The sequence below is a fragment of the Erythrolamprus reginae genome (assembly GCF_031021105.1).
Source record: "Erythrolamprus reginae isolate rEryReg1 chromosome 13 unlocalized genomic scaffold, rEryReg1.hap1 SUPER_13_unloc_5, whole genome shotgun sequence".
Classification (NCBI taxonomy): Eukaryota; Metazoa; Chordata; class Lepidosauria; order Squamata; family Dipsadidae; genus Erythrolamprus; species Erythrolamprus reginae.
In genome coordinates, this window is record NW_027248449.1 from 510,865 (window position 1) to 536,252 (window position 25,388).

The window sequence follows — 25,388 nt, forward strand, 5'->3', positions numbered from 1 at the left end:
TCCTTCAACTGCACGAGACCCTATTTTTTTTAAAGTTGCTAGTTATTTGACAAGAATGAAAAGAAAACAATAAATATCCCAAATTTTGTTTTTTGTTGTTGATAAATTGCTGGTAAAAAATGTACCGTTTTGTGAAGACCTAAAAAAAAAATATTCTCAAAAATCTAAATTATGCCAAATTATGAATTTCAGTTCTTAAAGTGGTTTCCTGAATTTTAAATTCCCCATTTAAGAAGAGGTCATTTGTCCAGAATAATATAGGGTCTCTCCCCACTCGGGCAGGACTTTGGACTAGAAGACCCCCCAAGCTCTCTCCTAACTCTTGTCGTTCTATATTACACAACTTTTCTTAAAAGTTCCCCGTTAAAGACAGATAGATTCCAGAAAACTGGATTTTTATTTGAAACGTTCTACTTTTAAGTCTTGAAATAAATTGCTGCCCCCTCCCCTTTGTCTCCTGAGGGGGGCGTGGGGCAATGCCAGCCAGGCCATGGGTTCCTTTGAAAATGTGAATCTTTATTATTATTATTTATTGGATTTGTATGCCGCCCCTCTCCGCAGAATCTTTGAGGTCTGGAGTTAGAAACAAAGAAACCCCAGTCTGGGAGGGACCACGGAGGGCTTCTAGTCCAACCTGTCTAAGACTTCATTTCAGTTCTTCTGGTTCTGTTATTATCAAAGATATTAACTCCAATGATTCCGTTATGGTTTGGCAAGAGAGCTTAGCCCTACTGAGCTGGTTAAAATCTACTCTGTGGCCGATGGCCATTCTTTAAAAAGGAGGCCCTGAAAGGCACAGCGAAGACAACTCAGCTTGCCTCTCAGCCCCCTCCGAGCCTCAGCGTTGGGACCTTCTGCAAGGTTGCCCCCCAACCCTGCACAGCAGAACCAGCCAAAACCTGGGGGTAACCACCACTGGCTTGATTGGGTGCCCCCACTCCTGCAATCGCAGCTTGGCAAATGCTTGACCGAGGTCCGCGTGGCTGGGCTGGTGAGGGACCAAGCTTCCTCAAGCACCCTTGGCAGGCTGGCGCTTGGGAGGCTGGGGGTCTGCTCAGGTGATCTTAACCCCCACCCCCCCTTGCACCAGGCATGGCTTCCTCCAAGGAATTCTGGGAAGTGTTCTTGAATTCGGCCAGCAACAGCCCAGGTCTTGATTCCCAAATCCCCCCAAATTTTGGCTCCCCATCACACAAGAAGCGATGCCCCGAGGTGGCCGGAGTGAAAGTTTTAGCCTGCTCACCCAAGGGCCAGCCAAGTGGAGGGTCAGCCGATGCCATTCCTGGGGACTGGCATCCTTTAGCCTGGTGCCCGGCTGCCCCCAACTCAAGCCTAGGTGGACCACCTCTGCTGCAGCTCAGTCTTTTGTAGTGGGGGGTCTTTTGACAGTTGGGAGGCAAGACATTTTGGGGTGCAGGGACCGAACGGACAACTCCCCAGATTTCCACCAGATTCCCCTGATCCTACGGGAAGGATTACGCAGAGAGGGAGATCTCGTCCGTGTCTCTCCCTGTTATTGCTGGTGAATCGGACCAACCAGAGATCTCGGTTTACCTCTCAAGGAAGATACAGGTCAGATACAGGTCAAATATTAAGGTCGTGGGCATTGTTTAATGGGTTGTGTGTATATATATTTATATATTTAAATATATATATATATTTAGAAATTTATTATCACGCCCTTCCTATAAGAAATGCAGGAAATTTCAATGGGTGGATGCCTTCCACGGGGGGGCCCTCCCCACAACCAAAGATTGATCGTGGTTTAGCAGGAGAGGGTCTGCAACTCTGGTCAATTTCTCTATTTTTTAATGTTTTTCTCAACATTAAAAATAACAAGGACAGGTGGGCAGAATATATCATTCATATGCAGTGGTACCTCTACCTAAGAAGGCCTCTACTTAAGAACTTTTCTAGATAAGAACCGGGTGTTCAAGATTTTTTTTTGCCTCTTCTCAAGAACCACTTTCTACTTAAGAACCCAAGAATGGAAAAATTTCCCAGGAAATTGGAGAGCGGCACAAAGGCCCAGCCAGTTTCATGCCATTCCCCCTTTAATCCTGGCCATCTCGGGCTTTTCTGGGCTGCCAGAGGAGCCTTTCGGTGGCACTTAAGGAGGCTTTGGCAGCCCAGAGGGAATGGAGCGTTTCCCTTTCTCTGGTCGCTTAGAGAGGGAATAAACCTCTGCCGGTGCCCAGAGAAAGGAAACACTCCCTTCGCTCTGGTCAGCCCAGAGCGAACGGAGCATTTTCCTTTCTCTGGGTGCTTGGAGAGGGAATAAACCTCTGCCAGCACCCAGAGAAAGGAAACACTCCCTTCGCTCTGGCCAGCCCAGAGCGAACGGAGCATTTTCCTTTCTCTGGGCGCTTGGACAGGGAATAAACCTCTGCCAGCACCCAGAGAAAGGAAACACTCCCTTCGCTCTGGTCAGCCCAGAGCGAACGGAGCATTTTCCTTTCTCTGGGCGCTTGGACAGGGAATAAACCTCTGCCAGCACCCAGAGAAAGGAAACACTCCCTTCGCTCTGGTCAGCGACTGTCCTCCACCTCTTCTTCCTCCTCCTCTTCCTCCTCCCACCCAAATTTCGAGCTTTTATTTCTTTCCTAACGGGTTTGCACGCATTATTTGCTTTTACATTGATTCCTATGGGAAAAAATGCTTCTACTTACAAACTTTTCTGCTTAAGAACCTGGTCACGGAACGAATGAAGTTCTTAAGTTCTTAAGATAAGTTCTGAAATAGAGGTACCGCTGTATGTATATATATACCTATACGAGATAAAATATTATTGGAACGAAAAATTATATTCTTTTTTAAACCTTGGGAGGGGCAAGACCAGCCCTTCCCCCTCTCCAGTTTAAATCAGGTGGATTTTATATTCACATCTATTCTTTAAAACAGGGGGAACGTTCTACTATATCCATCATGGGTGAATATGGTGGTTGTTTCAACTTTCCATCTTGCTCAGGAGATCAACATGGGGGGGGGGGAATGGGAGGAAAGGGGCTAATTCACCTGGGCACACGGTCCTTCCGTACTCCCCCCCCTCTGTGTCCCCTGTATCAGGGCCAGTGATGAATTCAGCCCCTCCCCCCAGCTCCAATACACCAGCAAAGCCTCCCTCGCCTGTCATCAAGGAACCCAACATTGACCCACAATGTTTCCACGTGAATGACGCAACAGACTACACTCGGCTAAGAACACCTGAACCCCCCAAGGGGAGCCCCAGCGTCACTTCCTACCTTGCCCACAAACTTCAAAACCCCCTCCCCTTTTATCTACATCAGCGGAAGTGGAGTCCTAACTCCCTCCACCCTCTGCCCCCTCCTCTCTTTCGCCTGTTCCTGCAATAGACATATCTCCGTGTGTGTGTGTTTGTACGTGCGTGCATGTGTGTGTGTGTGTATCCCAGTAGAATAGACGCGAAAGAATTTGTGGTGGTGGTGAGGAAACACCCCACGAAGCCAGGGAATCGCTCACAGTCTTTCTGGCTCCCGAAAGGAATGCATAGAAAAATTGCTTGGCTGGTATGCTGTGATGGGGCACCTCCTCAACGCCCCCCCCTCTTGCAGGTGGGGCAGTGCACCTGGGCCTTTGCAGAGAGGAAGCAGATGACTGGTGGGGGGACAACGGAAGCCCCCTCGTGGTCCTCCTCTGATTCCCTGGATGACCAGACAACGTTTTTGTGCTGCTGGACGGACGAGGGTGGGTCTGCTTAATTCGGGATGGGTGGGGAGGGAGGGGGGCCACCCTAGAGACTTCGGTGCACACAAGGTGAGGGGGGGGAGGAAGAGTTGCACCCCAAGGAGGAGGCTGCTCCAGGGACCAAACTGGCACGGGAATGGGACGCCACTCATCGGGGTGTCATTGCAGGTGGGAAGCCTTTCAGGACAGGTGTAAAGGCCCAGGTGAGGCCAACAGCCCCACCACCACCACCGTTTTCACTCAACATTGTCTTTGCGTGCAGAACTTTTGCATCGCTTCAACTCGGACCTCTTCCTTCCACTCCTGGAGGTCCTCATCATAAAGAACGACACCCCCCCCCAAAAAAGAGAGAGAAATCCTGGCCAGGTGACACCTTTGGCCCAAGGTTGGCCAGGGTCACCCCAAGTCAGGGCCGCGGACATCCTCTGGCCCGAGAAAGCATGGCTTGAGATGGGATTTGGCATCGTGAGAAATCGGGGCGGATGTCGGGATCTCCGGTGCCGGACCCATGGGGGGGCAGGCTTTGTCCGGTGGGGGGGTCCAGTGGGGCCTCTCCTGCAGCCAAGGGAGGAAGTGTGGGGGACATGCATAGCTCTGGGCTTCTTCCCAAGGCGAGGGGAGGGTCAGCTACGCCACGGTGGGCCTGGCACCAACAGAGGTCGGAGAGTGGTATTTGGGACCGAGAAAAAAAGAAGAACCCCCCCCGGGATAAAATGAACGCCGTCTGTGAAACACACAAACCCCAAACCCAGAACCTTTTGTCTTCTTCTCCAACCATCTTGCAAAGTTTCCTTCTGCCAAGGAGTCCCGAAACGTTTAAATCAAAGAAATGGCGATTGATAAAGAAATATGTGACACACGTCGGTGTGTTTGTTCCGCCCCTTTGCAGTTTGGCATCCAGGTAAGCAAGGTGAATGAATCTATCCAGGTGACATGGCTTGGATGGGAGTTCACAGTCGGACCCGAGGGTCAGGAATGGCAAAAAAAAAAAAAGCAGCGATCGGATATCTCGAAATGATGAAGGATGTTCTGCAAGGCCATTCAAAATTAGGGGTGGGTTTTTTCTCTCTCTCTCTCTCTCTTTCCCCCCACCTGTTTTTAAAATATTTTTGAGCACATGTCAGCTCCATTCTGAAAAAAATAGAATATATAAAACTAGATAACCTCAGGAAGATTCCAGATGAGGAGAGTGAAAAGAGGTTTTGGTCCGTAAGGAAATACTCTTTCTTTTTTTAAAATCTTTTTTTTTTAAACTTGATTTTGAGTAACAAAAGTTTTGGTCCAGTTAGATAACAAAATTATATAGGAACATGTTAGTTTGAATAGTTTACTGGTGTGTTGTGGGTTGGTTTTTTGTTTTGTTTTTTGCATTGTGTTGGGTTGTGGATGAAAATGGGGCTTTGTTGTCGGTATTGCGTGATTGTTTTCTTAGGTTTTTCAGGTGAAACTGTTGTTAAAATCAAATGAGGGGGGAGAAAAAAGGAGAGGGGGGAGAATACTTCTCTTCTGCATGGATGTGTCTTTGAAATTGCATCACGAAGCACACGCTGACCGGGATCAACCCTCGCCCGAAATTTGGACGGGTTGATTGGCGTGCGGGATTTTTGTTCTTTTTTTGTGTGTGGAAATACCCTGTTAGTGACTCCTGATTTTTATTAGATGAATCCCTGCTTGAATAGGAAACCCCCCCCCGAAAAATCAATGTTCAAAAAACCCTTTGCGGTGGCTCAGAAGACAAAAAGGAGGGTCCCAGCCAGGGTTTCTTCCGACCCCTTTCCTCATTTCCCTGGCCCGAATATTATTCATTTTCATTAAATTCCTAGGAAAAGCAAAATACAGGAAACAGAATATAAAGGTCTTTAGCTGCTTCTTTTTTTTTTCTTTTTCTATGTTGAGGTAATGCCGTTGTACCCTCGTTTGATCACCTTCTCATTCTATCGTTTATTTGTTTCTCCCGTCCTTCTGATTTGAGTTCCTTCCAAAGACCTTCCGTCCACGTGGTCATGTTGTGACCACCACCGCCAGAGCTGAGTTGTTGGGGAGAAGAGGGGCGGCGGCCCCCAAGGAAGAAGGGTCTCGGAGGTGCCACGGATCCACCGGACGGTCAGCCTGCCCTCCATCCCTCCCCAAGCCATCTTGCAAAAAAATCAGCACCGCCAACCGCTGCGTTATCAAATCTCCTGCCCAAGTATTTATAGGTTCTCCAGTTAAATCGTTTATCTGTCATCTTCTTCATCATCGTCATCATCGCCACTATCATTATTTTCTTTAAAAATAACTCCTAAAATAAGTCTCTTTCCTCTTTAAATCAAATGTCCGTCTCTCTCTCCTGCGTTTGTTCCCGCTTCAGATGTCCTTCCGTCCGTCTTTGTCTCTCGCGCGATCGTCTTCCTGCTCGTCAGGGTTCTCCGCGGCTGCTGCTGGTTTTTAAGAAAATATCCTAATGGCCTGAGTGGCTGCTGCGTGGCAGACCGGGCACTCGGGGTCGGTCCGCTCGCAGATCCGCACGGCGCACTCCATGCAGAAGAGGTTGTGGCCGCAGGGCACCAGGGCCGCCGTGACCTCGCTTTCGAAGCACACCATGCACTCCCGGCTGCTCGAGAGGGACGTCCGGCTGGTCGCGGAAGCACCCAGTTTGGAGAACCCTTGCAGGGGCTCCCCCTGAGACCTCCTGGGAAGCCCGGAGAGAGGAGGCTCTTGGATGGAGGAGGAGGAGGACGGGGAGCGGTGCGAGTTGGGGTGGAGGGTGCCGGCATTGCCCGAGCGCTGTTTGGAGAAAAGGACGGAAACTGGGTTGGTGTTTTCCTGGCCGGCCCACAGAGGGGCTCCCGACTCGGGGACCCCGTAGTAGAGATCTTGCTTGTTGACCCCGTAGTTAGGGAAGAGGTAACTGTAATTGAAATCGTTTTGGTCGTTCAGCCGGGGCGTCTCGTAGGCAGGGTCCAGGGAGCAGTCGCCGATGCACCCGAGGCTGTTCTGGCGGAAGGTAGAGAGGGGTTTGCAACCCGGGGCTGGAGTGTGGACCCGCCAGGCCTCCGAGTAGCGGTTTTCCATGCCTGAGTCGGGACTGCTGGACAGGAAGTCGTTCTCGTTGTTGTATTCTAGGATTTTGCCTGTCCGCACAGCGATGTGGGTTTCGATCTCCTCCCGGGCTCGCTCCACGTTGCCGGGGGCCCCCGTGATCTCAAAGACGGGGTCTCGGTCGCGGCTGGGCGTGATGATGTAGGTGTTGGTCTGCTGCTGGATCCGCTTGATGGTGGCTCCTTTGGGGCCCACCACTAAGCCCACCACGCGGTAGGGGACCCGGACCCGGATGGTGACTTGGCCGGGCAAGGTGGGGGCGCTGCCGAAGGCGGGCCCGGCCTTGTTGCGGGAAGCACGGATCATGGAGAAGTGCTCAGCGGCCGAAATGATTTCCCTCCTGGCCATGGCAACGTCCTCCCGCCGCCCAGTCACCATGAAGACGGGCTCTTCGCCGCGGACCGGAGTCTTGATGTAAGTGTTGGTCTTGGCTCTCAGGGCTTTGATTTTGCAACCTTTGGAAGGAGAGAAGGAACAGAGGAGAAAGGAGACTTCGTTAGATGGAACCAGATCGGGAGGATGCAGGAGGCACTTGGGCCACCGAGGAAAAATCGTACAGAAGGGGGCTAAATGGGGGGGCGGCGGCTCCTCCTCCCCCTTTCTAATATTACACACACACACAGAGGATATGCTCGAGTTCAGACTGGATGCTATTCCCCCCTAGGGCAGGAGTAGGCCAAGATGGCTCTTCTATGAGATGTGGACCTCAACTCCCAGTAAATCTACAGTATAATAATTTATTAGTTATAAAGGTAAGAAAAATAAGAGTATTAAAATAGTAATTCGTTGAAATAGAGGATTTTGAATTAGTTGAAATATTGTAACACTGATGAAAATAAGGCGGCAAAAATACAACGGATGTGTATATATAAATTAATAAACAGAACAATTTTTTTTTAATACTGACTGCAATTGCCGTAACAAAACGAAAAGAGTGTGTTTAATGGACTGAAATATCTAAATTTTAAAACTTTTTTCTTTTTTTCTTTGTTCATTTTGTAGATGTGTTTGTAGATGTGCAAATATGATTTGACTGCAAGAGGAGTAGATGCTTGGAACAAACTTCCAGCAGACGTGGTTGGTAAATCCACAGTATCTGAATTTAAACCTGCCTGGGATAAACACAGATCCATCCTAAAATAAAATACAGAAAATAGTACAAGGGCAGAAGAGATGGACCAGGAGGTCTTTTTCTGCCGTCAGTCTTCTATGTTTCTAACATGGGAAAATATTATTTCACTGAAAGAGTTGTAGATGCTTGGAACAAACTTCCATGCCTGGGATAAACATAGATCCATCCTAAGATAAAATACAGGAAATAGTATAAGGGCAGACGAGATGGACCAGGAGGTCTTTTTCTGCTGTCAGTCTTCTATGTTTCTAGGTTTCTATGTCTTAATATCTGTTTGTATCTTATGTAGTTTAAATTTCGATAAAAAATATTTTTTAATTAAAAGAAAAAAATCCAAATGTCTGGATGACAAACATTCTTGAAAAAGACTCAAGCATCCCTTGTGAAGGCTTTGGGGGGACTAAGACAGGGGCCAAAAGTTCCTTGTAGGGGAGGCCTTTCGGAGGGCTGGGGCTGACGCAAAGAAGGCCTCCTTCCTTGGTCCGCCAGCAGACATTGCCTAAGGCAGGGGTCTCCAACCTTGTCAACTTGTGGACTTCTGGGAGTTGAGGCCCACAAATCTTAAAAGTGGCCAAGGTTGGAGGCCCCTGGCCTAAGGCCGTGTCCCTCAACCCCAGCAGTTTTAAGACAGCTGGACTTCAACTCCCATAATTCCTCCTAAATCCCTCTTAAAGTTGCTTGGGTGGACAAACACTGGCCCAAGGGAAGAGGGCAGGGCTGTGCCAATTGTGCCCAGGCTGAGGAGACACCAGGGGAGACCAACGAGACCCTGGGGGAAAGAGGCCTCCTGCCCATGAAGGTCATAATCAGTAACTTGAATTGCTCCGGGAAGCTTTTGATGGCAACACAATGGTCAGAGCACAATTATTTCGGAGCAGTTGCCGCTTCCAAGCAGTCTTCATGGGAAGCCACAGGAGGGACTGTTGGAAACATGTCTGGAGGACAGATTTGTGCAAAACCCCTCAATCCTTCTCTCCTGAAGTTTTGGCTAACACAGAACTGCCAATGCAAGACTCAGATGGAGGATTCCTTTCCCCCAAGTGCATTATTTGACATTTGGAAACATTAAACTGCAGTTTCCATTGCTTTGACCGCTTATCTAGTAAAGCTAGATCCTTTGCCATATTACAGACTGTCAGAAATCACTCACCCTAAATCCTTCTCTTCTGAAGTTTTGGCTAACACAGAACTGCCAATGCAAGACTCAGATGGAGGATTCCTTTCCCCCAAGTGCATTATTTGACATTTGGAAACATTGAACTGCAGTTTCCATTGCTTTGACCACTTAATCTAGTAAAGCTAAATCCTTTGCCATATTACAGACTGTCAGAAATCACAACCCCTCAATCCTTCTCTTCTGAAGTTTTTGCTAACACAGAACTGCCAATGCAATACTCAGATTCAGGATTCCTTTCCCCCAAGTGCATTATTTGACATTTGGAAACATTCAACTGCAGTTTCCATTGCTTTGACTGCTTATCTAGTAAAGCTAGATCCTTTGCCATATTACAGACTGTCAGAAATCACTCACCCTAAATCCTTCTCTCCTGAAGTTTTGGCTAACACAGAACTGACAATGCAAGACTCAGATGGAGGATTCCTTTCCCCCAAGTGCATTATGTGACATTTGGAAACATTAAACTGCAGTTTCCATTGCTTTGATCGCTTATCTAGTAAAGCTAGATCCTTTGCCATATTACAGACGCCTCCAGGAATTTATTTACTTAGTCATTCATTCATTCATTCATTCATTCATTCATTCATATTTTTATTTTTATTCTTATTCTTATTCTTTTTATTTTTTTATTTTTTTTTATATATTTTATTTTTTATATTTTATTTTATTTTATTTTATTTTATTTTATTTTATTTTTATTTTTATTTTTATTTATTTTTAATTTATTTATTTATATTTATGCCGCCCTTCTCCTTACACTCAGGGCAGCTTACAACATGTTAGCAATAGCACTTCTTAACAGAGCCAGGTTTTACTATTTTACATCCCAAAACAGACGTGGGAGAAAAGGCGGCTGCTTTATTACGGGGAGAGGGGCTTCGTGCATGGGTCCAGCCCTCCTTCTTCAACGGGGCCTTTGCAATTTGCCAGCATCTGGGGAACATTTTTGAGACCAAATCCCTCTGGGGGACGCTGCCTTTCCCGGCTCGCTGGTTCTGCAAAGGCCTCTCCCCCCCTCCCCTATCTGGGAGAGGAGGGTCCTAACAGCGCTCCGGCAGCAAAGGGGTCACACTGCGGAGACAAAGGAAGGGGGAGCCCATGCAGGCAGCAGAGGGAGGGAATCTAAGTCAAGCCAGAAGTTTAAGCAAGAACAAATGTCATCGGTGGAGGGAGACGCAGGGGGGGAGAGACCCAGTGAGAAGAGGAGCCATTGGGTGGGTGGGGAACCGGTGCCTGGAGGCGGGTCCCTAAGAGGAGGGTGGGAGGAGCATCAGGCGGACCGGGGATCTTGAGCAGAAGGAGAAGGCAAGGAAGGAAGGAAGGAAGGAAGGAAGGAAGGAAGGAAGGAAGGAAGGAAGAGAGATAAGGACTTAAGAAGAGCTATGCTGAATCAGGCCAAAGCCCATGGAGTCCAGCCTTCTGTGTCCCACAGTGGCCCCCCAATTGTCCAGGGGGATCTTGAGCAGAAAGAGAAGGCAAGACCCTCCCTTTCCCCGGACCCCCAACAAACGGGACCCCAGGGAACCCTGCGTGCCTCAACCAACCTCTTTCCTTCCTTCCTTCATTGCTGCCATGAGCCGCCCCGAGTCTTCGGAGAGGGGCAGCATACAAGTCTAATAAATTATTTATTATTATTATTATTATTATTATTATTATTATTATTATTATTATTATTAAACTCATTGTGATCTAGCTCAGAATTTCCCAACCTCAGCAACTTTAAAATGTGTGAACTCCCAACACCTAGAGCACCTAGACTACTGCAACGCTCTCTACATGGGGCGACCTTTGAAGAGTGTTCGGAAACTTCAGATCGTGCAGAATGCAGCTGCGATAGCAATCATGGGCTTCCCCAAATACGCCCATGTCACACCAACACTCCGCAGTCTGCATTGGTTGCCGGTCAGTTTCTGGTCACAATTCACAGTGTTAGTTATGACCTATAAAGCCCTTCATGGCACCGGACCAGAATATCTCCGGGACCGCCTTCTGCCGCATGAATTCCAGCGACCAGTTAGGTCCCACAGAGTGGGTCTTCTCTGGGTCCCGTCGACGAAACAATGCCGTCTGCTGGGACCCAGGGCAAGAGCCTTCTCTGTGGTGGCCCCGGCCCTCTGGAATCAACTCCTCCTGGAGATTAGGACTGCCCCCACCCTCCTTGTATTTCGTAAACTCCTGAAAACCCACCTATGTCGCCAGGCATGGGGAAATTAATATACCCTTAGCTGTTTCGTTTTACGTATGGTTTGTCTGGACTGTATGATTGTATTTTATAAGGGTTTTTTAAAAAATTGTTTTTAAATATTGGATTTGTATGTGTATTGCTTGTTGTGAGCTGCTCCGAGTCCTCGGAGAGGGGCGGGCATACAAATCTAATAAATTATTATTATTACTATTATTATTATTATTATTATTATTATTATTATTATTATTATTACGTCAGTACAACACAGCGAACGAGATCACTATGTTGGATTTCGTATTTCATCCCCAGTAGGGCGCTTCCCAAGCACCTAGGACTGCATTATTATTATTATTATTATTATTATTATTATTATTATTATTATTATTATTATTATGTCAATACAACACAGCGAACGAGATCACTATGTTGGATTTCGTATTTCATCCCCAGTCGGGCGCTTCCCAAGCACCTAGGGCTGCGTGATGTAGCGGCGAATTATGGTTGCCGATCCCAGTCAAGCGGCCTTTTGCGATTGACAGATGGAGATTGTGTCAATTCCGATGGTTTTCAAATGTTCGCTGAGATCCTTTGGCACTGCGCCCAGCGTGCCAAGGACCACTGGGACCACTTTCACTGGCTTATGCCAGAGTCGTTGCAGCTCAATTTTGCAACGACGAGCAATAATAATAATAGCAAATAATAATAATAATAATAATTATTATTATTATTTGCTATTATTATTTGCTATTATTATTTGCTATTATTATTTGCTATTATTATTATTATTATTATTATTATTATTATTATTATTTCAATATAACGCAGCAAACGAGATCACTATGCTGGATTTCGTATTTCATCCCCAGTCAGGCGCTTCTGTTGTTATTATTATTATTATTATTATTATTATTATTATTATTATTATTATTATTATTATTTCAATATAACGCAGCAAACGAGATCACTATGTTGGATTTCGTATTTCATCACCCGTCGGGCGCAGATTGGATTATCATTCGCAGATCAGATTGGATTGATCCTTGATATTCTTTCTCTGATCGCTGTGCAGAAAATAGTGCCTTTGTGCCAGGGGTGTGTGTGTGTGTGACAATTGCAATGTTAAACGCAACCTTTTTAAAATTTATTTGTTTATTAGATATTTGTATGCCGCCCTTCTCCAAAAGAGAATAAATATTTTTTTTTAAAAAAAACAAAGCATACAGGACAAATCTCACACATTAAAAAAGCACAACTAAAACCCCAACGTATTACTCAATCAGACAATCCCATCACACCACGCATCACATTTATTGGTCAGGGGGGGCTAGAGTCTACATGGCGCCAGGCCTGGTGATATAAGTGAGTCTTAAGACTCCTGCCGAAGGCGAGGAGGGTTGGGATAGCACGAATTTCCGGGGGGGGGGGGAGAGATGATTTCAGAGGGCCCGGGCCGCCACAGAGAAGGCCGTTCCTCTCGGCCCCAACAAGCAGCATTGTCTAGTTCAGTGATTTTCAACCTTTTTTGAGCCGTGGCACATTTTTTAAATTTACAAAACCATGGGGCACATTGAGGGGGGGCGGTGCAGCTAAATAAAGTTTGGACAAAAAATTCCTCTTTCTCTCTCTCTTCCTCCCTTTCACTCTATTTCTCTCTCCCTCCCTCTTTCTCTCCCTCCCTCTTTTTTCTCTATCTCTCCATCCCTCTTTCTTTCTCTCTTCCTTCTTTCCTTTTTTGCTCTTTCTCCCTCCCTACCTCCCTCTATGTCTTTCTCTCTCCCACCTTCCCTCCCTCTCTTTCTTTCTCTCTCTCTCCTTTCTCTCTCTCTTGCTTTCTTTCTCTCTTTCTTTCTGTCTCTATTGTTCTTTCTCTCTCTCTTGCTCTTTCTTTCTCTTTCTCTCTCTCTTGTTTTCTTTCTCTCTTGCTTGCTTGCTTTCTCTCCCTCTTGCTCTTTCTTTCTCTCTCTCTCTCTTTCTTTCTCTCTCTTTTGTTCTTTCTCTCTCTGAGCTTCGCGGCACACCCGACCATGTCTCACGGCACACTAGTGTGCCGCGGCGCACTGGTTCAAAAACACTGGTCTAGTTGATGGGACCTAGAGAAGGCCGACTCTATGGGATCTGACCGGCCGCTGGGATTCATGCGGCAGAAACAAAACACTGGCAAAATGGAGGTGGGAAGTCTTCTTCTCATTCCAGACTGTAGAACGGGACTCTTTTGAGATAATTCTGAGGACACGTCTGGGTCGACCAAGAATTGTGTCCTTCACCTCTACATGAAACCGCTGGGTGAGATCATCCAGGGACATGGGGTGAGGTGTCATCAGTACGCTGATGATACCCAGCTGTACATCTCCACCCCATGTCCAGTCAACGAAGCAGTGGAAGTGACGTGCCGGTGCCTGGAGGCTGTTGGGGCCTGGATGGGTGTCAACAGGCTCAAACTCAACCCTGATAAGACGGAGTGGCTGTGGGTCTTGCCTCCCAAGGACAATTCCATCTATCCGTCCATTACCCTGGGGGGGGGGAATCACTAACTCCCTCAGATCCTCCTCGATCCAAGGCTTCTTGAGGAGGGGGAGCACAAGTGCCTCCTTGTAGGGATCCTCCCCAGAGAAGCATTGACAATCTCCTGGACCCAGCTCCGTGTCACCTCCCTGCTGGCCGAGACCAGCCAGGAGGGACACGGATCCAGCAAACAGGTGGCGGAACTCACAGCTCCAACGGCCTTGTCCACTTCGTCAGGTGTCACCAGATCAAGCTCTTCCCAGACAGGTGGACAAGGACGGGCCCCAGTCACCTCGACTGACTCGTTGTCAGTCTCACCAGCGCTCCATACAGCGGGGTCACAATCTCCCTCTTCCTGCTTGCGATACCTCTAGGTACACCATGAGGAGGCCGCAAGGGTATGTGTGAACATTGGTCATAAATCACTTGGAGCCCTTGGTGGAAAGGCCAGAGAGGCAGAAGGGATTCTGGGAGATGAAGTCCACCCACCTTGGAGTTGCCAAGGTTGAGGAAGGTTCTGATCTCACGCATAAAGTCATCGTCCGAATGTAGAGGTCCGGGACGATCTGACTCACCACTTCCATTTTGTAATCACTGAGATGACCTCATCTATTCGGTCAGCAATGACCAATGCCCGGGGGGGGGGTGCTGGTTCGAATTCAGCCCCTTAACTTCAGGAAAAGAGCTCTAAGAGACCCTCCTGTTTGGTCGCCCCCTGTCCTACGCAGACCCTTAATAGTGCTCAGGAGCACCAGGTGGATCTGGGCGGGAGAAGATAAAGGTGAGTGGGTGGGTTTCCCTGGGGCAAAATTCAGCCTTTGTTGAAGGCCTGTGAGGGGATCCAAGATCCACCTGAGATGAAAGGAAAGCGAGGAGGCCAAGGCCACCCATGTTTCTCAGAATTGGCCTGAGATTTAATTTTATATCTGCATGAGAAAACCGTCTCCACATGAACAGCATTGTCACCTTAATAGCCTGGCTGACAAAGAATCTTGTGTGTTAACCTGCAGCCCTGCAGGACAATGGGTGGACCTGCCCACTCCATCTCCATCTCCTTCATCCATCTCCATCATCTCCTTTTGTCTCCATCTCTCCACCAATATTCCACCTCCACCATCTCATCTTCATTTCTATCCCCCTTAGCCTCCACTCTCCTCTCCATCTCCATCTTGATCTCCATCTTCTCTGTCACCTTTATCTCCATTCTCTCATCTTCACCTATATCCCCATCCTCATCTTCATCTCCATCTCTCCATTAACTCCACCTCCACTATCACATCTTCATTTCTATCCCCATCCCCCTCCATCCTCCTCTCCATCCATCTTGATCTCCATCTTCTCCCTCACCTTCCTCACCATTCTCTCATCTTCACCTCTCCCCATCCTCATCTTCATCTCCATCTCCATCTCTCCATCAACTCCACCTCCACTATCACATCTTCATTTCTATCCCCATTCCACTCCATCCTCCTCTCCATCCATCTTGATCTCCATCTTCTCCCTCACCTTCCTCACCATTCTCTCATCTTCACCTCTCCCCATCCTCATCTTCATCTCCATCTCTCCATCAACTCCACCTCCACTATCACATCTTCATTTCTATCCCCATTTCCCTCCATCCTCCTCTCCATCATGATCTCCATCTCCTCTGTCACCTTCATCTCCATTCTCTCATCTTCACCTCTATCCCCATCTTCATCTTCACCTCCATTATCTCCTTTTGTCTCCATCAACTCTACCTCCACCGTCTCATCTTCACTTTTATCCCCATTCCCCCCATCCTCCTCTCCATCCATCTTGATCTCCATCTTCTCCCTCACCTTCCTCTCCATTCTCCCATCTTCACCTCCATTATACTCCCCCACCCCCACTGCAGCACAGAGGACCCTGCCCGTCAGGTGAGGCCCCTCAACTCCAGCCTGCTGGACAGAAGCTGGGTGTGGACGCCTCTGTGGTCCCAGGGTGGTTGATTGTCCTGTTCATGAAAGGCTCCTCGTCCAGTTGGGGGCACGGTGCCCGTCTCTCAAAGGGGTCTCCTCTGGGTTCAACCCAAGGGCACCCAAGGGGAGCTGGGAGAAGGTTTCGGAAATCCAAGTTGCCCCCCCCAGAAGGTCCCCCATGCTCCCCATCCCAAAGAGAAGGGGGTGTGGTGGAGGGTTGCCACCCACTCATTGGTCCCCTCTGGAGACAGGGCCGGCCAAGGGGGGGAGGGGTTTCCCAGCCAGATGGCCCCCACTGCAGCCCCTCATCAAAAGGCCTGGTGCCCCCCTCTTTTCTCCCCCCAACCCAATTTTGCTTTTCCTGGGAAGGGAAAGATTATGCAAATTCCCAGATTTCCCGGCTGAGCCTGGGCCCTGTTCCCGTAGGGGGCGGGAGGGGGGGGGGCATTGTCAAGCGCCAAGCGTCCAGCTGCCCCTCTGACCAGATGCCGCACGCACAAACCCTGAATGCGGGTTAACAAAAGGGCACGTGACCGGCTTAGCCCAAAGACTGCTGTGTGCGAGGGCTCCGTCCAGCTGGAAGGTACCGTCCCCTCTTTCCCTCCAGGACTCCCCCCTCCCATTTGCCCCAGGGTGAGAGAGAGGGGACTTGAACCCAGGTCCCCTGGGATCGGCGCAAAAAATCCTCCCCCAGCCCCCCATGCCATATCCTGAACTCAAGCCATTGGCTCTGCGGAACCAAGGTTGAAACGTTGTAGGTCTCCATTGGCTGTTCAATCCCTCTCTTTCTCGCTTTCTTTTATTTCTCCCTCCTCCTTCTCCTTCTCCTTCTTCTGGTAGCAAATTTCCTGCCCTGTCGGCGAGACGTCAGGATGGAGCAAAGTAGATTAATAATTAAATAATAAGGGGGGGGGGAGAACGGGAGAGCTGGGCAGGGACCCTTTGGCGCTTCAAACACAAAGCCGTCCTTCGACCACCGCAGCGGGAAAAAGCGCCCAGATTACGTCCCCCTCTCCAACCGTGGCTTTTTCAACTCCGCTCAAGGAAATTTGGGGGGGGGGTTTCTCGGGCTGCCTCCCCCCCCCTCCGTCAACTGAACCTGCTTTTCCACCCTTCTCCGCGTAAAATCCAGCTGTAGGAGGAAAAAACGGCAGGTGTTTCCCCGCTGTTTTTTCAGAAGCTGAAGTCCACTTTGGGGGGCTGTTGGGGCTGGGAGGCCTCCCTTTTGTTCCTCCAGCGGATCAGGGGGGAGTGGGGGGAGGAGAGAGAATGGCCCCCCTCCACCAGGGAGCCTTGAATGGGTCCTTTCCTGCCCAGGCCACACCGCACACCTGGTTACACCCCCTTTGCCTTCCTGGAGGAGGAGGGGGAGGGGGAAACCCCCCATCCCCAAAGAAGGCGATTGGCCCTCCTTTCACAATTAGTGATTTTGTCAGCAAGCCTATAGCTTCCCTTCCTTTCTTCCTTTCTTTCTTTCTTTCTTTCTTTCTTTCTTTCTTTCCTTCTTTTATTCTTTCTTTCTTTCTTCCTCCTTTCCTTCCTTCATTCTATTTCTTTCTTTCTTTCTTTCATTCTTTCATTCTTTCATTCTTTCATTCTTTCATTCTTTCTTTCCTTCCTTCCTTCTTTTATTCTTTCTTTCTTCCTTCCTCCTTTCCTTCCTTCTTTTTTCTTTTTTTCTTTCTTTCTTCCTCCTTTCCTTCCTTCATTCTATTTCATTCTTTCATTCTTTCTTTCCTTCCTTCCTTCCTTCTTTTATTCTTTCTTTCTTCCTTCCTCCTTTCCTTCCTTCTTTTTTTCTTTCTTTCTTTCTTTCTTCCTCCTTTCCTTCCTTCATTCTATTTCTTTCTTTCATTCTTTCATTCTTTCTTTCTTTCTTTCCTTCCTTCTTTTATTCTTTCTTTCTTTCTTCCTCCTTTCCTTCCTTCTTTTTTCTTTCTTTCTTTCTTTCTTCCTCCTTTCCTTCCTTCATTCTATTTCTTTCTTTCTTTCTTTCATTCTTTCTTTCTTTCCTTCCTTCCTTCTTTTATTCTTTCTTTCTTCCTTCCTCCTTTCCTTCCTTCATTCTTTCTTTCTTTCTTTCTTTCTTTCGCTCGAGCGAAGACCCGTCCCCACCCACCCCTCCCTGTCTCCCAATGTGGAGAAAGCCAACTGGGAAATAGGACTTGGTTCCCCAGGAGTGGAAGCCCCCACCCCACCCCCATGAATCACACGGGTGGGTGAGGGGGAGACACATCTATTTACAGCCATGTATGGAAAAAGGGCAGGCAGAACCAAATGTCACTTCTCAGAGAGACAGAGACACACAGAGAGAGAGAGACGCAGAGAGAGAGACAGACAGACAGAGAGAGAGACACAGAGAGAGAGACACACACACACACACACACACAGAGATACAGAGAGACAGAGAGAGAGAGACACACACAGAGAGAGAGACAGACAGAGAGAGAGAGAGACACACACACACAGAGAGAGACAGAAAGACAGAGACAGCGAGTGAAAGAGAGACAGAGAGAGACAGAGAGAGACAGAGAGAGACAGCGAGTGTGAGAGAGAGACAGACAGAGACAAAGAGACAGAGACAGAGAGACAGAGACACAGAGAGAGAGAGAGATGCAGAGAGAGAGAGACAGACAGAGAGAGAGACACACACACAGAGATACAGAGAGACAGAGAGACAGCGAGAGAGAGAGAGAGAGAGAGACAGAAAGAGACAGAGAGAGAAAGACAGACACAGAGAGAGAGACACACAGAGAGAGAGACAAACACAGAGAGAGAGACAGAGAGACAGAGACAGCGAGTGAGAGAGAGACAGAGAGAGACAGCGAGTGTGAGAGAGAGACAGACAGAGACAAAGAGAGAGAGACAGAGAGACAGAGACAGAGAGAGAGTCAGAGACAGAGAGAGAGTCAGAGACAGAGAGAGAGTCAGAGACAGAGAGAGATAGAGACAGTGAGAGAGAGACAGAAAGACAGAGACAGACAGAGAGAGAGAGTCAGAGACAGAGACAGAGAGAGAGAGATAGTGAGTGAGAGAGAGAGACAGAGAGAGACAGCGAGTGAGAGAGAGAGAGACAGCGAGAGAGAGAGACAAACAGAAACAGAGAGAGAGAGACAGAGAGAGAGACAGAGAGAGAGAGAGAGAGTCAAAGACAGAGAAAGAGAGAGACAGAGAGATAGCGAGCAAGAGAGAGAGAGAGACAGCGAGTGAGAGAGAGAGACAGAGAGAGAGACAGAGACAGAGACACAGAGAGACAGAGACAGAGAGAGTCAGAGACAGAGAGAGACAGAGACAGCAAGAGAGAGAGAGACAGAGAGACAGAGACAGACAGAGAGTCAGAGACACAGAGAGAGAGAGAGACAGAGAGAGAAAGAGAGACAGCAAGAGAGAGAGAGAGACAGAGACAGAGTCAGAGAGAGACAGAGAAACAGTGAGCGAGCGAGAGAGAGAGAGAAACAGAGAGACAGACAGAGACAGAGACAGAGAGAGCAATTTCTTGTTCACTGGCTTTAAACCACCATAGTTTTTGCATCTTCTCGGTGTGTTTCTTGGCAAAGGCCACCAAGGGGGGACCGTTTCCTCCTGCCCCCCCCCCGCCCCGAAACTCAAGCCAGGTAAAAAAAGTGGGGCCCAGGCGGAAGCCAAGAGAGGGAGGCATTTGCCCCAAAGCCCCCTCTGGGAACAATGGGGCAGAGAAGCCCCCACGGAGCCCAGGAGACGCTAGGCCTTCTCTGGTTTGGGGGGGGGGCTCGTGCAATCCCCTAGTTCCATGGAAAACAGAAAGCGACAAAGACACGGTGGTCGCACAAAGAATGCAGCCGAATTACAAACGGTGGGACCCCCCCTCAAGAACCCCTCCTTTCCTGCCTGTTCCGTGTGGGTCACATCACCCAGAGCGCACACACACACACACACACACCCCAGGGCCAGCAGGGAGCCCGGCCTGTGAAAAAAAGGAGCTTCTGCACACACCATTCCCCCTCTCGGAGGGGGCTTCCAAGGCGGAAAGAACACAAGGGGGGGGGGATGGGGGGACGGACGACCCCTCTGCAGCCCCTCGCAAGAAGAACCACCGGGTCTCTGAAACAAAGAGCGGAGCGGCTTCCCCTGCAATGCACCTCTTCCCTGCACCGCGGCGTTGGTGGAGGGCTTGGACGGAGGGGGATTGGGGGTGGGGGTGGGCGGCCTGGATGGGGGAACACAAGGGGAGGGGGAGGCACCCCCCCCAAGAATGTACCTTTTCTTTCTTTCTTTCTTTCTTTCTTTCTTTCTTTCTTTCTCTCTCTTTCTCTGCTTCCTTCCTTTCTTTCTCTCTCTCCCTCTCCCCTTCCTTCCTTTTTTCCTCCAACCCTCCCTCACTTCTCTCTCTCTCTGACTCACTTTCTTTCTCTCTCTCGCCCTCTCTCCTTCCTTCCTTCCTTTTTTCCTCCAACCCTCCCTCACTTCTCTCTCTCTGACTCACTTTCTTTCTCTCTGTCTCCCTCTCTTTTTCCTTCCTTCCTTCCTTCCTTTTTTCCTCCAACCCTCCCTCACTTGTCTCTCTCTCACTTTCTTTCTTTCTCTCTGTCTCCCTCTCTCCTTCCTTCCTTCCTCCCTTCCTTTTTTCCTCCAACCCTCCCTCACTTGTCTCTCTTTCACTTTCTTTCTTTCTCTCTGTCTCCCTCTCTCCTTCCTTCCTTTTTTCCTCCAACCCTCCCTCACTTATCTCTCTCTCACTTTCTTTCTCTCTCTGTCTCCCTCTCTTTTTCCTTCCTTCCTTTTTTCCTCCAACCCTCCCTCACTTCTCTCTCTCTCTGACTCACTTTCTTTCTCTCTCTCGCCCTCTCTCCTTCCTTCCTTCCTTCCTTCCTTTTTTCCTCCAACCCTCCCTCACTTATCTCTCTCTCACTTTCTTTCTTTCTGTCTGTCTCCCTCTCTCCTTCCTTCCTTCCTCCCTTCCTTTTTTCCTCCAACCCTCCCTCACTTATCTCTCTCTCACTTTCTTTCTTTCTGTCTGTCTCCCTCTCTCCTTCCTTCCTTCTCTCTTCTTTCTTTCTTTCTTTCTTTCTTTCTTTCTCTCTGTCTCCCTCTCTCCTTCCTTCCTTCTCTCTTCTTTCTTTCTTTCTTTCTCTCTGTCTCCCTCTCTCCTTGCTTCCTTCCTTCCTTCCTTCTTCTTTCTTTCTTTCTGTCTCCCTCTCTCCTTCCTTCCTTCTCTCTTCTCTCTTTCTTTCTTTCTTTCTCTCTGTCTCCCTCTCTCCTTCCTTCCTTCCTTCTCTCTTCTTTCTTTCTTTCTTTCTCTCTGTCTCCCTCTCTCCTTCCTTCCTTCTCTCTTCTCTCTTTCTTTCTTTCTTTCTCTCTGTCTCCCTCTCTCCTTCCTTCCTTCCTTCTCTCTTCTTTCTTTCTCTCTGTCTCCCTCTCTCCTTCCTTCCTTCCTTCTCTCTTCTCTCTTTCTTTCTTTCTTTCTCTCTGTCTCCCTCTCTCCTTCCTTCCTTCCTTCTCTCTTCTCTCTTTCTTTCTTTCTTTCTCTCTGTCTCCCTCTCTCCTTCCTTCCTTCCTTCTCTCTTCTTTCTTTCTTTCTCTCTGTCTCCCTCTCTCCTTCCTTCCTTCCTTCTCTCTTCTCTCTTTCTTTCTCAGAGCAGACGAATGAACTCTAAGTGGTTTTGGGGGCACAGGCAGGTCTTTTTAATGCGCCCCCCCTTTTTTCCTATAACCAGGTTTGCTGGGAGGCCTCAGAAAGGTGATCCTGGATTTAAGGGGGGGGGTCTTCTCTCTGCAGCAGGAGCACAGCTGGTGGGGGCCTCAAAGCCTCAACCCACCACCACCACCACCGCTGGTTCCATTGTTCTAACTGGGGAGCCCCTGGACGCCACACACTCGGTCCGGCCTTCCCAACTTTCCCACCCCACAAAAGACCCCCAGGACGACCCCCCCCGAGCTTCCCACTTCTGCCCTTCCCCCTCATTCACCCCCCCCTCCTTCCTGGCGCAGATCAATATATGGAGCTGCAACCTATTTCCTATAGCCTCGAATTTCTTTTTTTTTGGGGGGGGGGTGATGTTCCTTTATCACAGACATTAACCCCCCCACCCCACCCCCACCCCGCTTTAAAGAAAGGAGCTTCCCCCTCTTTTCTGGAGGGCGGGGCAGCCCGGGTCCCCCCCCCCCCTTCCCCGTCTCAGGTTGCTCTCCACCGGTGACAAAGGCGAGCGGGGAGCCCACTGGAACGGAGCGACCCCCCACCCCCCGCCAAGAACGGCGACGCAAAAAAGGCCCTGCCGGTCCCCAAGTCCGACTCCCGGGTCCAGCGCTCGCTTCTTTCCCTCCGCCGCTACTACCAGACTCCGCCGCCGCCGCCGCGCGCGAGAGTCGGGGAAGAACCACACCCCCCTTTCGCTCGCAACAAAAGAGGGGCTTTTCTCCGCCGTCGCCCGGGCCCCCTTCTTGTCCTGAACCCGCCTCACCCCCGCGCCGGCTCCACACCCTTCATGGCGGGGGGGGGGGGGTCAGGATAAGAAGAGGGGCGCTGAGGTGGGGGGTCCGCACACCCTGAAAAGTAACCGGCGGGTTTCCGAGCGCTCACAGACAAAGAAGGCTGCAACTTTCCCGGACGGGGAGAAAGGGGGAGGGGGTGTCTCCCCGGGGGACCCCGCTGGCGGGGGGGGGGGGGGGAGAGAGGCGGTCAAGTTTGGGAGGGGAGCCCCGGCCAAGCGCCCGAGGGAGCCCGTCGGTGGCCGCGTCGGGGAGGCTCGGGCCGGCTTGGACAAGTGCAGCCCGGGGACAAAGGCAGCGGCTGTCGGGGGTGGGGGGACAAAGGGAGCGGGCGGGCCCGGGGGAGCCCGTCGGTGGGCGCGAAAGGCCGGGCCGGGAGGACAACAAGCGCAGCCCGGGCACAAAGGCAGGACGGCGGGAGCGCGCGGGAGGGAAAGCGGCGCCCGTCGGGGGACAAAGGAACCGAGCGAGCGAGCGGCCGAGGGGGGTGTGGCAGGGCCGGGCGAAGCGAGCGCTGGCGGCGGCGGCGGAGACAATGACCGCTTCCCTCCCGGCCTCCCTCCGCGTCCCGTCCCGCGCCGTCCGGTCTCTCACCTTGCCTGCCGACGATCTCGGCCACGTGCTCGGAGCTGGGCACCGGGACGCACTCGGTGGTGTTGGAGCTGCTCTTGAGGCGCAGCTGGTCGGCCTCCTTGTAGAGCACGCAGAGCTTGCCGGCCTCGGGGGCGCCGGGCGGGGGCGGCGGGGGCGGCGGGGGCGGCGGGAGGGCGGCCCCGGAGGAGGCCTTGGGGGCGGCGGGGGGCGGCTGGGCCGGGGCCGTCGGGGCGGGCGGGGGAGGCGGCGGCGGGGGCGGCGGGGGGCGGGGGAGGCGGCGGCTGCTGCTGCGGCGGGGCCTGGGCCGGGGGGCCGCTCTCCTCCGACGGCCCGACGCCCCCCGAGGCCGAGGCGGTGGGCGCGGCGGCGTTGGCGGCGTTGGATGCGGTGGGCTCCCCCAAGCCGAGGAGGCAGAGCTGGTCGAGGGCGAGTTGCAGCGCCCGGTCGTCCTCCAGCAGCGCCCTGTCCTTGCCGCTCCCCGGGAAGCAGCCCAGGTCCCCGAAGCCCCCGTTCCTCTCCATTATCCCTGACACTACCAGGCTCGGCATGGCGAACAAAGGCGGCGGGGAGAGGGGGGTGGGGGGGCGCGGCGGCGGCGGCGGGATGGCGAGGATGGGGCTGCCCCGCTAGGCGCTCGCTCGCTCCCTCGCTCGGGCGGCCGCTGCTCTTCCCGACGACGCTCCTGCTGCCGCTGGGGGGCTGGGCGGGAGGGGGGCTGAGGAGGAGGAGGAGGAGGAGGAGGAGGAGGAGGAGGAGGAGGAGGAGGGGAACAAAGAGCCGAGGAGGAGGAGGAGGAGGGGGGCGGGAGGGAGGGAGGAGGAGGGGGCAGAGGCACAAAGACGGCCGGGAGGGGAGAGCCCCAGACCCCCGCCCACCCCGGCTGGCCCAGCCCCAGCGCCCCGCTCCTCTCGCCGCGGGCGGCTCGGCTCTCGCCTCCTCCTCCTCCTCTTCCTCGGCCGGTGCCTGCGCGGAAACCTGATCTTCCTGCCCGACGTGGATCCGGCCAGCCGCACAAAGCTCCCCGGCGCGCGTCCGCCTTTTCTCTCTTTCTTTCTTTCTTTCTTTCCTTCCTTCCTCGCTCTTTCTTTGTCTCGTCTTTCTCCCTTCTCGTTGCCTGCCTCCCTTTTGTTCCTGCTGCCTTCTGCCGCTCGCTCAGACCCCGCCTGGCAGCCGAGGGGGTGTGTGTGGAGCCGGCACAGAGCCGAGCGAGAGCGCGCAGCAGAAGCGCGCAGGGGCGGGGAGACCCGGAGGAGCCGAGCAGAGCCCTCCTTGCCCGGCTACGGTCCCCCCAGCCGGCCGCCCAGGCCCTCCGGGGTCCCGGCCAGGGCCGCTTCTTTTGTCTGCCCTCCTCTGCCCGCAGCCTGACGGGGGATGTAGTTCCGCGGGAGGCGCACACACCCCCTCTTGGCGCGGCCCAGCAGCGCTGCAGAAGGGGCTGGAGACGCCGCCCTCCGCCAGCCGGACCCTGCCCCGCAACGGAGACCCCCGCCGACGGAGCAAGGAGGGCGGCCGCAGCTTGGACAAGCCCCGCCGGGCCCTTTGCAGCCACCGGAGTCCGAGGCGAAACGCCCCGCACGAAGGCGCCTCGGGGGGCGTGGGGGAGGTTGCTGGGGGATGGGTCAGAAAAGCCGCTTTTATCGTGTATTATTATTATTATTATTATTATTATTATTATTATTATTATTATTATTTGCTATTATTATTTGCTATTATTATTATTTGCTATTATTATTATTTGCTATTACTATTTACTATTGTTATTATTTGCTATTATTTGCTATTATTATTACTATTACTATTATTATTATTACTGTTGTTATTATTATTATTATTATTATTATTATTATTATTATTAATTAGATTTGTATGCTGCCCCTCTCCGGAGACTCGGAGCGGCTGACAACAGCAAAACAGTACAAATCCAATGGTTAAAATAATTTAAAACCCTTCGTATAAAAGACAATCATACATCTCAGACAAACCATACATAAAGAGGAAATGGCCTAGGGGAATCAATTCCCCCATGACTGATGGTAGAGGTGGGTATTAAGGAGTTTGCGAAAGGCGAGGAGGGTGGGGGCAATCCTAATCTCCAGGGGGAGTTGATTCCAGAGGGTCGGGGCCGCCACAGAGAAGGCTCTTCCCCTGGCTCCCGCCAGACAACGTTGTTTAGTTGACGGGACCCGGAGAGGACCCACTCTGTGGGACCTAACCGGTCGCTGGGATTCGTGCGGCAGAAGGCGGTCCTGGACATATTCTGGTCCGGTGCCATGAAGGGCTTTATAGGTCATAACCAACACTTTGAATTGTGACCGGAAACTGACCGGCAACCAATGCAGAGTGTTGGAGTGACATGGGCGTATTTGGGGAAGCCCATGATTGCTCTCGCAGCTGCATTCTGCACGCTCTGAAGTTTCCGAACACTTTTCAAAGGTCGCCCCATGTAGAGAGCGTTACAGTAGTCGAGCCTCGAGGTGATGAGGGCATGAGTGACCGTGAGCAGTAATCCCCGGTCCAAATAGGGCCGTAACTGGTGCACCAGGCAAACCTGGGCAAACGCGCCCCCCCCCGTTTTATACAGACAGTTCTCTTTAAAAAAAAACC

General features: G+C 51.0%; 1 protein-coding gene across 1 annotated transcript; it reads right to left on the reverse strand.

Moving 5' to 3' along the window:
• Positions 1-6,132: 6,132 nt before the first annotated feature.
• MEX3A (mex-3 RNA binding family member A) lies at positions 6,133-23,332 on the reverse strand. Its single transcript, XM_070730264.1, has 3 exons — positions 23,030-23,332; positions 22,785-22,995; positions 6,133-7,241 (listed from the first exon to the last, which is right to left on the reverse strand). Exons 1-3 carry the CDS (start codon positions 23,330-23,332, stop codon positions 6,133-6,135), a joined length of 1,623 nt encoding a protein of 540 aa, XP_070586365.1.
• Positions 23,333-25,388: the final 2,056 nt, after the last annotated feature.